At 39.9% G+C, this 13,893-nt stretch overlaps 2 protein-coding genes across 12 annotated transcripts in view; one reads left to right on the top strand and one right to left on the bottom strand.

Moving 5' to 3' along the window:
• The window catches only part of LOC146519970 (serine/threonine-protein kinase LMTK1-like), a 30,798-nt gene extending 28,213 nt beyond the window's left edge, over window positions 1-2,585 (top strand). For all 6 annotated transcript variants that reach the window (XM_085158323.1, XM_085158322.1, XM_085158324.1 and 3 more), the window contains one exon: window positions 142-2,585. In XM_085158323.1, coding sequence (XP_085014449.1) covers window positions 142-170 — 29 coding nt within the window. In that variant the 3' untranslated portion in view covers window positions 171-2,585. The remainder of the gene's footprint in view (window positions 1-141) is intronic.
• Window positions 1,041-13,893, bottom strand: part of LOC146519969 (BAR/IMD domain-containing adapter protein 2-like) — a 51,929-nt gene continuing 39,076 nt past the window's right edge. Inside the window, exons 7-15 of one of the 6 annotated variants that reach the window (XR_014873918.1) lie at window positions 11,779-11,931; window positions 9,826-10,068; window positions 8,798-9,029; window positions 8,175-8,376; window positions 8,000-8,068; window positions 7,767-7,920; window positions 7,480-7,517; window positions 3,772-5,683; window positions 1,041-3,279 (exon numbers count right to left, since the gene is read on the bottom strand). Coding sequence is in view for 5 of the 6 variants with exons in the window: in XM_085158327.1 (XP_085014453.1) it covers window positions 5,599-5,683; window positions 7,480-7,517; window positions 7,767-7,920; window positions 8,000-8,068; window positions 8,175-8,376; window positions 8,798-9,029; window positions 9,826-10,068; window positions 11,779-11,931 (1,176 nt within the window). In the remaining variant the exon portion in view is untranslated. Of the gene's footprint in view, window positions 5,975-7,479; window positions 7,518-7,766; window positions 7,921-7,999; window positions 8,069-8,174; window positions 8,377-8,797; window positions 9,030-9,825; window positions 10,069-11,778; window positions 11,932-13,893 lie in introns of all 6 variants that reach the window. The other 5 variants (XM_085158331.1, XM_085158330.1, XM_085158327.1 and 2 more) reach the window with 5 other exon arrangements.

The following is a 13,893-nucleotide window of genomic DNA, read 5'->3' as shown; positions in this document are numbered from 1 at the left end:
CAAAGATCCACATGCAGCTAATATAAACAGCTGAAAGACAAAGTGGATTTAAAGATTCCTAACATCTAATATTGTTGTGAAGTTGGTAAATAAATAAATATAATATTTTACCTTCTATTTCCAATCTCTTGTGTCCCACAGGGAACAGTGACAATAATCCAAAAGACTGAGAGTGCCATGCCACCACGATGAGAGAAGGTCGATTCCAGGTTCTTCTCAACACAGAAAAAGCAGCATTATTATATCTAGATGTTTTACAGAGTTTTATTTTTTAATCGACCTTTGGGGCATCTGACCCTGGTGACCCTTTATGAGACAGTGCCTCATATTGTAGTGAAGTACCCCGAATGATTTGCACACTATTATTATTATTTTATTTATTTTTTATGAAGAAAGAGCAATAGCTGCACGGATGGCAAGCTAAAGTGGATACAAAGCGAAGTGTTATTGTCTGCAGAAATAGAAATGTTAGTTTTGACACGCAGTATTTATTTGCTAAATGCGGCATCAGTTCCTTTTCGTGACCTTACAGTTCTTTTGATTTGTGAATTATAAAAATAATCCTCCCAAAAAAGGGAAAAAAAAAAAAGTGAAATGACAGACATAGCTGCTCCTCTCATTGGCTGCCTTTGTCCATCTGCTTACCATCTGGCATTTTCTGGCAACTTAAGACTGTTACGGCTCTCATTGTCGGTGCCAGAAAACAGTGCTTGATGATTGTTACATAAGAAACTACAATGGATTTTCAAACAAAATATTTGACTTCAATGAAAAGTTATAGCTGGTGATGATGGTGGAGCTGGAGGTGCTTCATCCTAATTTCTCACGTTATCCAAATCACCATTGTGGGACTTTGTGGATTTAATGTTAATGGCAACATAATACAGAAAACCAGGATGTTACCACTACCATATTCTCCACCACTCACTCTAGTTAATGACAACCCACGGCTCTCCACACCTTTCTGAAACACTTTGTGTTCCCCACGTTGCTCTTCGTGTCCACTTTCTGCAACGAATCAGCTGAACAATGAGATTTCCCCCCCCATTAGTGTCCACGTGCCGTTTATAGATTTAGGGTTGTTGTTTTTTTTTTTTTTAAATAAATTTGATCATCAGTAGAATGACTTTAAAAGGGACTTAGATGTGTCACCACTGTTGAGTGGTGTCAGTATCAACATGCCAGTTATAAATGTTGAATGTCAGTTATCATTTTCGAGCATCTTTTCTACATCTAGGTCTTGGTCTCATCCATTATGCATCTGTTATGTTAGTGCTGAATGAACCGGGTATGAGGTGATAAGGGGAAGAAAAAAAAAAAGACATTCAAAATAGGACAATTGTATGAATCCTATATCAACATGTAGCAGGTAGCTTGACTTGAATTACTACTGCTGTATCGGCAGCTCACTCCCCCCTCTCTATCCTCCTGTAGCTCCAAGTGCCAATTCAGTTTCCTCTTTCCTTGCCTTTGAAGTTCTGCAAGAAGAGAAAACATTGCTAGTATTTTTGTATAGAGAATTTGAAGAAGATGCAATCCAGGATGATAGTCTCTCAAATTTGCCAAAGAGATCTTTCAAAGCCCATTGGCTAAAGTGGCAGACGCCTTTGGAGAAGGTGAGGTGGGTTGTTCTATGCACCGGTAGTAACATCATTGCTGTTTCCATTCATCCCTCACTCACGGCTGTTGTACTATCCAAAACAAATAAATCCAAATACTTTTCCCCCTCTTGTGTCTGTGATATATTTATCTGCATTAATGTCAACAAGTGTAAAACAAACAAAACAACACATAAAAGTATAAAGTCTGTGCCCATATGGATTTATTTTGGACAAGTTAATTTACATGCATGGTCTGCACGGTACAGATATAATACAAACAGAGAGACGTGGACGAGGTGAGGGCTATATAAAAGTTAAAAAAAATGCATTTGAAACTTGATTCTTAAATGAGCTATGTAGTAAAAGCATGACCGTAATTCTCAGTGGAAACGACTCATCCACAAAAGGTTTTTGTGACGTAACAGTTTATTTCCTGGAGACTAAGAGGCATTTCAGCTCATTCACACAACACATTCTTACTTTTCAACCACACTTTCAGCACTAACCCCATACATCATATTGTAAAAAAGAAAAACATGCCTCTAATCTTGTGTCCCAGGTGAGTGTACTGTAAAATACTGAGAACAAATGATCAAAGCTATGATAATACTGTACCTTATCTGATAAGCTACCACCCCCTCAAAGCTGAATATATATATATATATATGTATTTATATATATATTTTATATATTAAAAAAAACCCCTCCTGTATGCACTGCATTTCATTTCCTGGCAATCTGGCAGCTTAGATATTACTGAAATTTGAACATAAGGAAAGAGTAGCAGTTTATTCCCGTGTTATACCTGTGGAATTGCGCCTGCACTATACAAAAGCTTGCTCAAGCCAAAGAAAGTGAAATAATCCCATCAATGTTTTCAGTAATATAAAAATACAAATAGCACTGCGATGCATATTCCCTCAAACCACTTTACAGAACAAAATGGATATCGCCATATGCATATAAAGAAAACAAACAAACAAACATAAAAGAACACCTAGAAGGCACAGTTCCCACATTGAAAATCTGGGTATACTGTATCACAACTAGTCAATATATAATTCTATATTATTACCTAACAAAAGCAAAATTATAGTTTACTCATCGCCTGTCAGGGTTCAACCATCAGTCTGAGTATTCAAATTGCTCAGTTCACATTACAGCAATGTGTGGTAAACTGTTTACAACCATTTTTTCTCAGTTCTCACGTAAGCAACTATTGCAGTGTGCCCCTCCACTGATACTTAATTCAAATGATCTTCCAGTGAAAGTTACAGTGTAAAGTGTTGCAGAAACCAAAAATATAGCATAACAGAAGTACAGATAAATATTAATGTATTGGCATCACTACTTATTAGCAATACCTTATTCACAATTGGTATGATCTAAATAATTAAATCTAACTGTCACACTGTTCTGACTAAAACATTCAATGTTTCGTGAAAGCATTTGCAAAAAACATTGATGGGAAATTCTTTAAGTGAATTTCCACAGCCACTGGGCCCTCTTGCGATAACGTTATACAACTGAAACCTGCCAGTGTTGGCCATTATCTCTTGCTTTTTAAAAAGGAAAGGCCCGCGAGGGTAAAAAGGGGGCAGTAGGCTGCTAGTAGAAGATGGGTGCAGCTCGGTCATCAGAGAAGGAAGGCCGGAGGTAGACCTCCAGGGAACGGTCACTGTGGGTGAGAGGAGGGGTGAGACAAGACTTATAGTTAGCTTGAGCAAAGTACAAGATCTAGATGGTTAATTATGTAACCACACCCAAAGACTTCTACCTTCCTAAAGTTTCCAACAGTAAGTTGAGCAGAAAGTTGCAGTTTTGTGAGATTTAGCAAGCATATGATGAACAAATTCTAATTAAATAGCGTGTTATAGGCATGCATGAAGGGTTAGTGTCTTCTCTGTATGATGTTGGGTTACACACAGAAAGAAAAAAAAATTACATAAATTAAAATATAAAAGTACTTCTTTTACAACCCAAGGCCTGCTGGATTGACAGAACCAAGTGATGCCAACTCCAAAGAGGCCAGAGGCCAGAAAAGACCAGCTATTCCCCGCATCTTAACTGCAGCCAGACAGCCAATGACAACAATGAGAACCAGACAGTAATAGAGAGCAGAAGATAAGAGACTGCTTGGCTGAAAGGCGATGGAGACTGGTGGACTTACGGAGGTCCTGTTCCCTCAGAACCGGGACAATTCTGGACCCAAACTGGAAGGTAAAAAGAACTTTTGGATTTGAATGGCTCATCTCTCAGATCATGCATGGGTCACATTTTGTAAGGACACTGGTTAGTCTGGTGCAATGCATACATACTGAAACTGATAACAGTACACGACTGAAATGGGGGATGCAAAACAGAGGTACGCACTTCATGCTCAACATGCCATACTGTATACAGCACTCTACAATCCTTTCAAATTGCAAAGCTCACTGGGAACAAATCTGACAGTAAATAAAAATAAATAAAATCAACCGCACGTCTGCTAAAAATGTGTGCGCTGCTGTTTATATAACCCAAATACAACTCAAGCACAAGTAAGTCAAAATCATATTTAAAAAACAACCAAAGAGAAGGAAAGCAGGCAGGTAGAGTTCAGGTCCAAGTGCACACAACATCACCTCACACACCAACAGGCTATCAAGAGCAGCACAGATGTTACAGGTGCTTGGGGGAGTGAGTAAGGATGAAACCGCATGCACAGAACAGAGTTGTGGCTTGAAATGAGTCACAGGTAGGTGTTGCTTTTGAGGGGGAAAAGTGAAAAATAAAAAGAATCAGTTCTGAGCCGAACAAGGAAATTATCATCGACAGAACAGATTTCTCGTCAGACCACACTGTTTATTAATATATAGATGTATGTTTTATTTAGAATACCTTTGTAAAAATTCACCATACATTCAAGGTCAAATCTCAATATTACATTTTCTGGTTTCCCTCCACAGCATGCATAAGATAAACACTTCAACTAATCAGCAGGTTTCATTGTTTCTGGAAATATGTTAATTTTTAATTTAATAATAATATTTATTATTATTATTATCATTTATTTGATTTTATTTTTTACAAGGACAATATATTGTTTTTTAAAAAAGAAAAGACCAAAAAAATAAATAAGAAAACAACAAAAAAAACTACATAGCCACTCAGGGAATACAATCATAAACACTGAAAGCTGCAGAAGCTGTGGTTATTATTTAACCTAAAACTAATTCACAGCTGTTATTGGGGATACTCAACAAAAGATCATGGACCCTTCCAAGCTAACTGTACCTTCAGGATTAGAAGAAAAAAAAAAGTGGAGGAAAAAAAGGAAAGAACAAAAAAAAGAAGACAAAACTGAAGGTTACAGGAGTGAGGCATTTTATTTAAGTAATAACTGTGGCAGTAGGTTCAGGAAAGGATGGCAAAAAGAGGGTTTGTGTTGACAAAAGTGGGAATTTTAATTTAATTTGCTTTTTTTTTTTACTATACCATGTGATGACCAAAAATACAGTGCAATTTAGTGGACGGACAGAAACAATTTATATTTAGCTATATATAATGTATATTATTGAAGCTCAATTTAAAAAAATGCTTCATTGCACATAAAATCTGTATTAAATAGAAAAAAAAAGCAAAGTAAGGCATATATGACACACCCTCTGGACGGAAAATAAAGTCTAGCACTGACACGAGGAAGCACAGCAGGACGTAGGGGAACTCTCAGAATGGAAACAGAGTAATCTGCCGTGCAGCCTTACTTTGAACAAAGCTTTTTGAGCGTGTATGTGTTTGGTGGGAAATCAATAATATTGGGCCCACTTGTGCTTAAAAAGGCCATTCAGTCAGTGGCTTTAGTACATCGACATTGAAGTCTTTTGGCACTTGTACAGTACATGAATGTCCTTTAGTTTGACAAAATGACACAACCATGTACATGCATGAAAGATAAGCAGTAGCAAAGGCAGTCTCTTGCGAGATCAGTCCGTGATGGTGGACTGTGATAGCGAATTCAGAGTCCATATCGCTGCATGCCGAGCAGGTAGGCCCCGCTCTGGCTCTCTCGCTCAACGCAATCCTCCACCCACCAACCGCTACTGTCCACACCGACACCACCACCAGCAGCACCCCAGGACGGACGGAAGGAGGAAAGGAGGGACCCGGGGAGGAAGAGAGGACAGAAAGGAGGGATGAAACTGGCCTCTTCCATTCGGAGAAGGGGTGTGTGTGGAGGCAGAGGAGAAGAGGTGGAGATAATTGGACAGGAGGGAGGCTAAGAAGGGGGAAAGATGGGGGGGGAAGAGGCCCCTGTGCTATCCGGAGCTGTCTGTTTCTGTCTGTATGTCTGTTCTCACACAGTCGAAATCAATTTGCCATCAGGACTGTCACTGTGGAACAAAGAGAGAAGGAAGCTTGCCAGGTCGGACACACTCAGAGAGAAATGGAGAAAGACAAGACAGGCACAAGGCGGCAGAGTAGAGTTTAGGAGAAGGGCAGGTGGGGTCAGGAAATCCCACCCACAGCTACAACTCCAAACACACCTGCCATAATCAAGAAGATTGGACTTCCAATTCCCTCATCAACACTTTTACGCAGATCTGTTTGCTGATATTGTTGTGCATTTTTTGATTGTGTTTGACTCGACCAGTCTTTGAAAAACAGACAAACCCAATATGTTGCTGTTGATGAGAAAATCATCAAGTCATCTCCTTAGCTGGAGGGATGCAGTATTAGTCTGTTGGGGTGAATACACCCTGCAGGACAGAGTTGTCTCAAAATACTGATACAGAAAGAAAAATACACACACATTTAGAGCAGACAGGAGTATGTAAAACATCTTGACACTGGTGCCCAAAGCCCCAGGCTGACAAGCAGCGATGACTGAGATGAAGTCAGCGTGATGTCTACTGTCACAACATGTAATCCACCAAACACCAGTACAAATGCACATACACACCAGGACATTTCTCCTCTCTCCCACTCTCACACGTACACACATTTACATACAGCTATACACGCAAAGATGCACTCCCTGATTGGACAGAAACAGGCACAGCATAATTCTGAACTTTAACCTCACATTACCCTGACGAGTCAGCAAGGACTTGTTTAGAGTTAAAACACAATGGATCAAAAAAAAATCACTCTGTCAATACACTGATACTGACCCTGCTCAACTTTAACAAGCTACTTAAAAAGTAAAGAAGAGCAAAGAGGAAAGGATAAAGACGACACAAGAAATAATATTTAAAGCAAACACTGCATACATACAGTATGGCAAAGTTGCAAATTTTAAATTCTATGGCAAAGCAGAACTTTTGCTTGAGTCCAAGTGTTCTCGTTAGTTTAGAAACAATTAGTGGATGAAGAGATCAGTGGCCTACTGTCAAAGTTGTGTTAAAAAAAAAAGAAAAAAGGCCAAATTTATCCAAGATTGTCATCTCTTTTTTTCAGTTTGAAATCAGTAGTAAACTACTGTCTTTGGGATTGTTGGCAAAAAATAAATAAATAAATATAATAAAATAATAGATAAATAAGTAAATAAAAACACTCCTGCACATAAAAAAATTAAAAACAAACTAAATAAATTAAAAATAGTAATAAAGTAGATTTATAATAAATAATTAAAAAAATAATTTACAGAACAATTGAGCTTTGTTACCACTAACTTCAATCCATACTGACTTTGTGATGACCCCAGTACTAGGTTTTTTTTCCTCAGTAAAATAAATTTTATCTGTTTAGAAAGCAGTGAAAGTATGCTACATTTAAATTGGGATATGTGCATGTTCAGCAGTTGCCTTGCTGTCTCGAGTGTCAAGTGTTTCAGATGGCAGTAGCAGTCATACATTATCGATCAATACTTAGTAGGTAGGGCAAAAAAGGCACTTACCTTGTGGCAAAGCGACCATCATAATCCTCAATAGCAGGCTGAAAAAACAAGTGTTAAGCAGTCATTGTGTGCTCATAGACCCACTACTGAATTATCTGCTGTATTTAAATACAAACACTAGATGGCAGCAGAAAGTGAGCAAAAGTCTGATTTTCAGTTACTGCAGGATTACTCATTTAATTATGCAACATAAGACAAACTCAGGTGGGAGCTACAAATTAATTTAGCAAGTAACAAGTGCAGAAATGGTACTGTTCACTAAAAGGTACAGCGACATGTTACAGTACCTGTGTGCCAAAGCCTGCCATGCTGTAGGGGCGTGGGCGGGGCTGTGCTAGGCTTTGTGCCAGCAGTCGGGCAGTCAGGCCGTAGTCCGGTGTGGGCACTGATGCATCATTCTCCAACAAGTTCCCTGTACTGCTACTTTTCCCATGGTGCAGGCTGGAGGGGTAAGAAAACAATGGCCTCAGACTTGGTCTCATTCAGAATTATTAAGTGTGGCAGTGTTTATCCTGCATACTTCACTCTGAGCTTCTCACTGTCACTGTCAGGAAGCACGCGTGTGTAGGAGAACGGGAACCAGCCACGCCTGTTAAAAGTGCAGAGTTTGTTAAATGTACATACATACATACAAACATTTAGCTTATTTTACAGTTTGGATTCGGGCAAAACAGAATAAATTATACATTACTTACATCTTGTTTTTCTCATTCTCCCCATAGTGCCAGCCATCACGCGCTTCAGGCACTAGCAGGGTGATGACATCTCCCTCGGAGAAACTAAGCAGGGTGCTGTTGTCACCTGCAGCGTGGGAAAAGATGGCCTGGACACGGGAGCGCCCGTTCTTTTCCAGTCCTGCCGCCATCGAACTGGATCTAGGCAGGGTTCGTGTCTCCCCTGTTGGGTTTGAAAGCAGATATATGTGAGCAACATGATTAACATCAGGAACTGTTCATAGACTACTGGAATGACTTGAGCTGAACTAACTCAAAGTAAGAATCAGTCAACAGTCAGACATAACAACATTAGCAGCTTTTGTTATACAATTCTGTACTTAACTGAAATCTTGCATATGATCATATTATCATATGCAAGATTTTATTATTTATTATTATTTAGATATTATTTAAAGCAAACTTCACATTTTCTTTTTTAACTCCATATTCAGGTTGGAAGGTAATGTTTCACCGTTATTGGAAAAATATTTGCAATGATAAGTTTTATGCTCCTCAATGAAGGGAGAGGTTCTGATACTCGATCAAACATTGTGCCCGTTTTCCTCTTTCAACAGTTTTGTTGTATTTGGATAACATCTTACCCACTGGGTTTTTATTCTTGGCGGGGGCAGGCCTGCGGACAGGTAGGGTATTGGAGTAGACGTCGCTGACCTGTCTCTGGGGCTGGACCTGGGACTGTACCTGTGCCTGGGTTGAAGGGGATGAAGGCCTAACTTGGGAAATAGACATTGCTGCTTCTTCTGCCCAGTATTCCTCTCCTTGGACTCCTGTTGTCCCATTGACCATGGACATGCCATCGGGACCCATCAGTCTCTGAAATAAACAAGCATAGATTCACTAAGAACAATAAAAAAAGGCTTACAGTGTGAAATGCTGTAGCAGCAGTTCATCCTAATTTTTTGGATTAAGATGAAGTTTAGTATATACGGAATAGCACTGGAGCTGTAGACCTACAAAATACATTTCAAAGTGAATGATTAAGTCTAGTAAGTTCATCTAAGTTTACTTTGTTGCTGCACTGCATGAAATGAAGACTTAACAGCTCATTAACTTGAGTGCCATCTTTAAAGAGAAATGTTTGTTTGATTTGCTTCCTTATGGAGGGCCAAAAGCACACGAGCCGACATAAGGAGAGCAGTGCTAGCTCTTACTCAGTGGTGGCCTTGAGGAAATGGAGTGAAGAAACTCCAGTTAAATAATTTCATTTTCTCTATAAAAACAACCCTAAAGTATGTGTAAAATGCCAGGAATCTTAAATCTTTGACATCATATTTGAGAATTAAATCACAGAAGTAATATAAGGATCACTATCTGCGGAAGTGCACTGTGGGATCAAGCACTGGGGCAGAAGACCCTTTGAGTCCTGTGGGTTGTAGGGGTTCTGGGGAGATTGGAAACCAGATAAAAATTTTGGGTTGGTCCGTGTGCTCTTCTAGGCCTTTGTCACTGGAATATTCTTTGTCTGAACAATGCTGGTGTAGGTGTGCATGCCAAAGCCTTTACAGGAATGCAAGGACTCATAGGTTTCCAAGCAGAAAATCAATGCTATTAACTAACATAATAAACAGCAACTCACTTATTAACATAAATAAATATTTTCTAAACTTACCGCTGGGTGTCCAAGGCCACTACCCATAAAGACAGCCAACTCTGGGGGCACAGGAAGTGGCTGTGCCCCAGGAATGGGGTCTGAAATGACCAGATTGGATTTGGAGGTATGCAGAGGACTTGCACCCCCAAGGGCAGCAGAGCCCATCTGCTGGGCCAGGAGCATGGCCCTCTCCGGCAGCTTGTTTGGGTCTGAACAGGCCTGTTGCCACACTGGGATCTTCTGGGTCAGAAGGTCTTTACCCTGAAAGGAAGAAGGAAGTGATTTGGGGAAACCAGAAAAAACAAATTTATGTTAAAAGCAGAGATACTGTTGTGGCTGCAGTGTCACCAGAGAAAAAGCACTCAGCTAAGCAGCCGAGTGCTTAAAAAAAAAAAAAAAAACACAAAACAAAACAAAAAACAAGTCAAGTCCTCAAAGATATTTCCTTGCAGAGCATCCTTGACCACTGCCCTCAGTGCAGTTTTGATAATGTGCTGCGTGGGTGAGGCAGGCTAACATACAACCAAGCTGCCCACTGCAACATCTCACAGCCTGTGGACACGGCTGTTCTTTTTTAAAACTACCAAAATACTGTACAGTTAAACCAAGATCACGTTTGTATGTCTGTATGGTACCTACACACACACATGCATGCACAAACTGTATTTTGTCACTCTGTATTGACCAGTCTGCAGCTCACATCATCTCTTTTTTTTCTTTGTGTTACACACAGGCAAACACACACTAGAAACCCTCTGGGAGAGGGTTCTTCAGTTTGCTGAAGGTGAATTCTTCCCACGCACACCCCCATCCTGATTAATGACTAGACTCCATGATGGGGAAAAAAAGCAGCAGGAGGATAGCTGGCACGTGCACGCACGCACACGCACGCACACACACACCTCCTCCAGCCACATCTTCAGGCTGACAGTTTACACCCACCAGTATTCCCTGGAGACAGATGTACTCCATTACACATGAATTTGATATCCTTGAAAAATGGATAGGCTTGTATTTGCAGTTCACACAAGCTCACAGAAACACACATACACACACAAACCATAAATACATAAACTGACTAAATCCTTCTATAACAACTCTCCACTACCTTTGATTGTATGCTATGAGGCGATATTTGCTTGGATTCAAAGGTTCTTTGCTTCAAATGTCAGCACCAATGTGAAAAATAACAAGCAGTTAAAAATTCTCTAGTGACTGCTGTTGTAAACAATACGGGCAAAAGGCTGTGTGCAATTTATTTCAATCCATCTTACTCTGGATTTGGCTTTTTAATGTCTTTTCCTATTAGCCTTTAATAAACTGAAAAAGCGAAGCCGTTCTCCACATAGAAAAAGGCAACCAGATGCATGCAGGTGCACTGATGGATTACAGCTTCAAATATACCTGTCAGCTTGGCACCGTCTACAATGATAATCAATTTTTTAAAAACAAAGAGGCCCCTTTGAGCGGTCAAAACAAATGCAACTGAATTATATATACAACAGTGGTTCATAAACTTAAAATGACTCTGCGGTAACAGATGGGGAGTAGTTGTGTAGACTGACTTTAAAAGCTCTGCACACGTCCCTTTTTGACCAGATAATAGAAACAACATGTTTCAAATTATCTAAATTAATACAGCTACTGAAAACAGGCTAGGCTCCACATGGAGCTGAGCCTTGCCTACAAACGATTGATAACTGAACAAATTATTACAGTAAATACTAACCATACAGGTATGAAATATTGTCTTAACCATTTATCCTATTTGGGGTCACCAGTGAGAGCTGTCATAAGTTGAAAGGTTGCTAGACTTTTGCAGACAGACAAACATCAATTCAGGCTTCCATTCATATCAACGACCAATTTAGAATTACCAATTAAAGTATGACTGTGGAAGAAAGTCAGTATCTGGAAAGAGACCATAGTCTCCACCCAGAAAGGCATGATGTAATAATTTAGTGATCTTACCTTGCCATGGTAGGCACTGCTGTTCTTAGCCACAGCACACTGACGGTCGACTAGGAAGCAGTACCTGCGGCGTTCCTCAGACAAGGCCGTCTTGTATCCATCAGCAATGAAAGTGTCCAACTCAGTCTGCTTGCTGCTGATTGTCTCCACATACTGAAGGAGAAAACACAATGGACAGGACAATTACTGAGCAGGACATCATGATTACATCTCCAGATTTGTAGAAAGATTCCCAAAGATGTTTATGCAAAATAAATAAGAAGACCTTTCATTATTGCTGCTACAAATTCTACTGCTGAGACAGCCAAAAAAAAGTTCTGGTTATTGGTACACTGTGAACTACAGATGCTTCATAGGTATTGTAATTAAAGGAAAAAAAAGTAAAAAGACAGATTTCACATTTAATAAGTAAGGCCAGTGGACGGAAGATCTGACTAGAAAGGGGTCCTTGCAGCTGGCTAACACCTAAGTACTTTTTTTTTTTCAAAATAACACCCTACTTCACATTCATGCAATTACACACATTCACACCAAGGAGCTGCTCAGTGCTGCACAATCTTGTACTGTCAATCACTTCACAGCTCCACTGGAGCAATTAGGGGTTAAGTGCACCTTGGCAGTAATAGTTGTGCAAGGAGAGAGCCTTACTCAGTAACTTTCTCTGGCAAGATTTTCCCTGCCGAGTGCTATCGATGCACAGCAATTATGACTGAAGATCCCGCAGTGTGGAGGAGGAACTGCTCACAAAGACCCACTAATCCATTTTACATATTGGACAATAACAAATAACAGGTGTGTTAATGTCTGTACAAGAGTGAGTAATGTTAAAACAGCAGGAGGGAGAGATCCCAAACTTTAAGTTTGTCTAAACATGAATTCTGTAAAATGGGAAATGTCAGCGGGGACAGCACACAGACATGCACACGCATCGAAGGGTCAGTAAGTGGTGAGAAGCTATAGGGAGTCTTTTTTTTCCAAGATGAAATGGCATTTAGGTGTTTTTGTGACCACGTTCTTCCAAAGTGCGTTTACAATGCATCGAGTTTGCATTCAAGTAGCTAAGAGTTTTGCAGACTATTCTAAAAGTAGGTCAAATGAGTCGACTTTCATGGCTTTAATACTGTACCATCTGCTAATAAATACTGACCTAGAAGAGTGTGTTATATTTACTTGCATTGATTTTTAACTAGAGTGAAAACTGGGGTTTCTTTTGGTTGAATGCTCTGTAAATATACTTCATTCAGGTCATCTATGTTAAACATAAATGTTGCAAGAATAAGATATCGACAATGCACATTATTTACATGAGCACATAAATCCATCATAGGAATTTAAGAAATTTAGCCATACATGCAAATTTTAATCTGTAGTCCTGGCAGGTTTATGATAAATATTCTTAAAAAGTAAAGTTTGGATTAGTCTGAATCAAATATTAGCTAAATTCGGCTGCTTCCTTAACATATGGGGTCACCACAGAGGTTACTTTAGGTCTGCTTCGAATGACCTTCTGGTTCGGCGAAGGTGTAAACCACTGCATAGTAAAGCCACAAGTCTGCATCAAACATGATTCCTGGGTATTTGAATCTTACTGGCTGAAAAGAGAAAAATAGTTCATAACTTTTGCTGCTGTTGGCATCTCAGTGTGATTAATAGGTCCTAAGTTCAGTGTTCTTAATTAAAATAGAAGTTCGAGGGTTCCACATTGTGGCCCATTAAGACTGATGAAGTTGATCAAATTCCTGCCCGTAGGCAAATCTAAGATCCCACGGTGAGACCACGCAGCGCCGATGTACTGCATTTCATTGAGTAACCACCAGAGCACACTACTTCCCCACTGCCAGCAGTCAACACAACACTGATTCCATGCGTGTAGGAATATTTAAAGTGGCTAAATGATAGTGAACACAAATATTTTGAAAAAGATGTGTCCAGCCATTCGTTTGCTTATCTAATTCAGGGTCACAAGGGGGGAGGTGTGGGACTGTACCCCAGTACAGGGGTACCCCAGTACCCCTAGCCAGTACCCCACTTAGAAGTGGGAAACCCCTGGACAGGTTGCCAGTCTGTCTCAGGGCTAACACAGCAAGACAAACAACCATTCACACTCAGGTTCAC

The sequence above is a fragment of the Neolamprologus multifasciatus genome, chromosome 4, assembly GCF_963576455.1.
Source record: "Neolamprologus multifasciatus chromosome 4, fNeoMul1.2, whole genome shotgun sequence".
Taxonomy (NCBI): Eukaryota; Metazoa; Chordata; class Actinopteri; order Cichliformes; family Cichlidae; genus Neolamprologus; species Neolamprologus multifasciatus.
The sequence above is the reverse complement of the archived record's forward strand: the minus strand, read 5'-3'. Positions and strand labels throughout refer to the sequence as shown.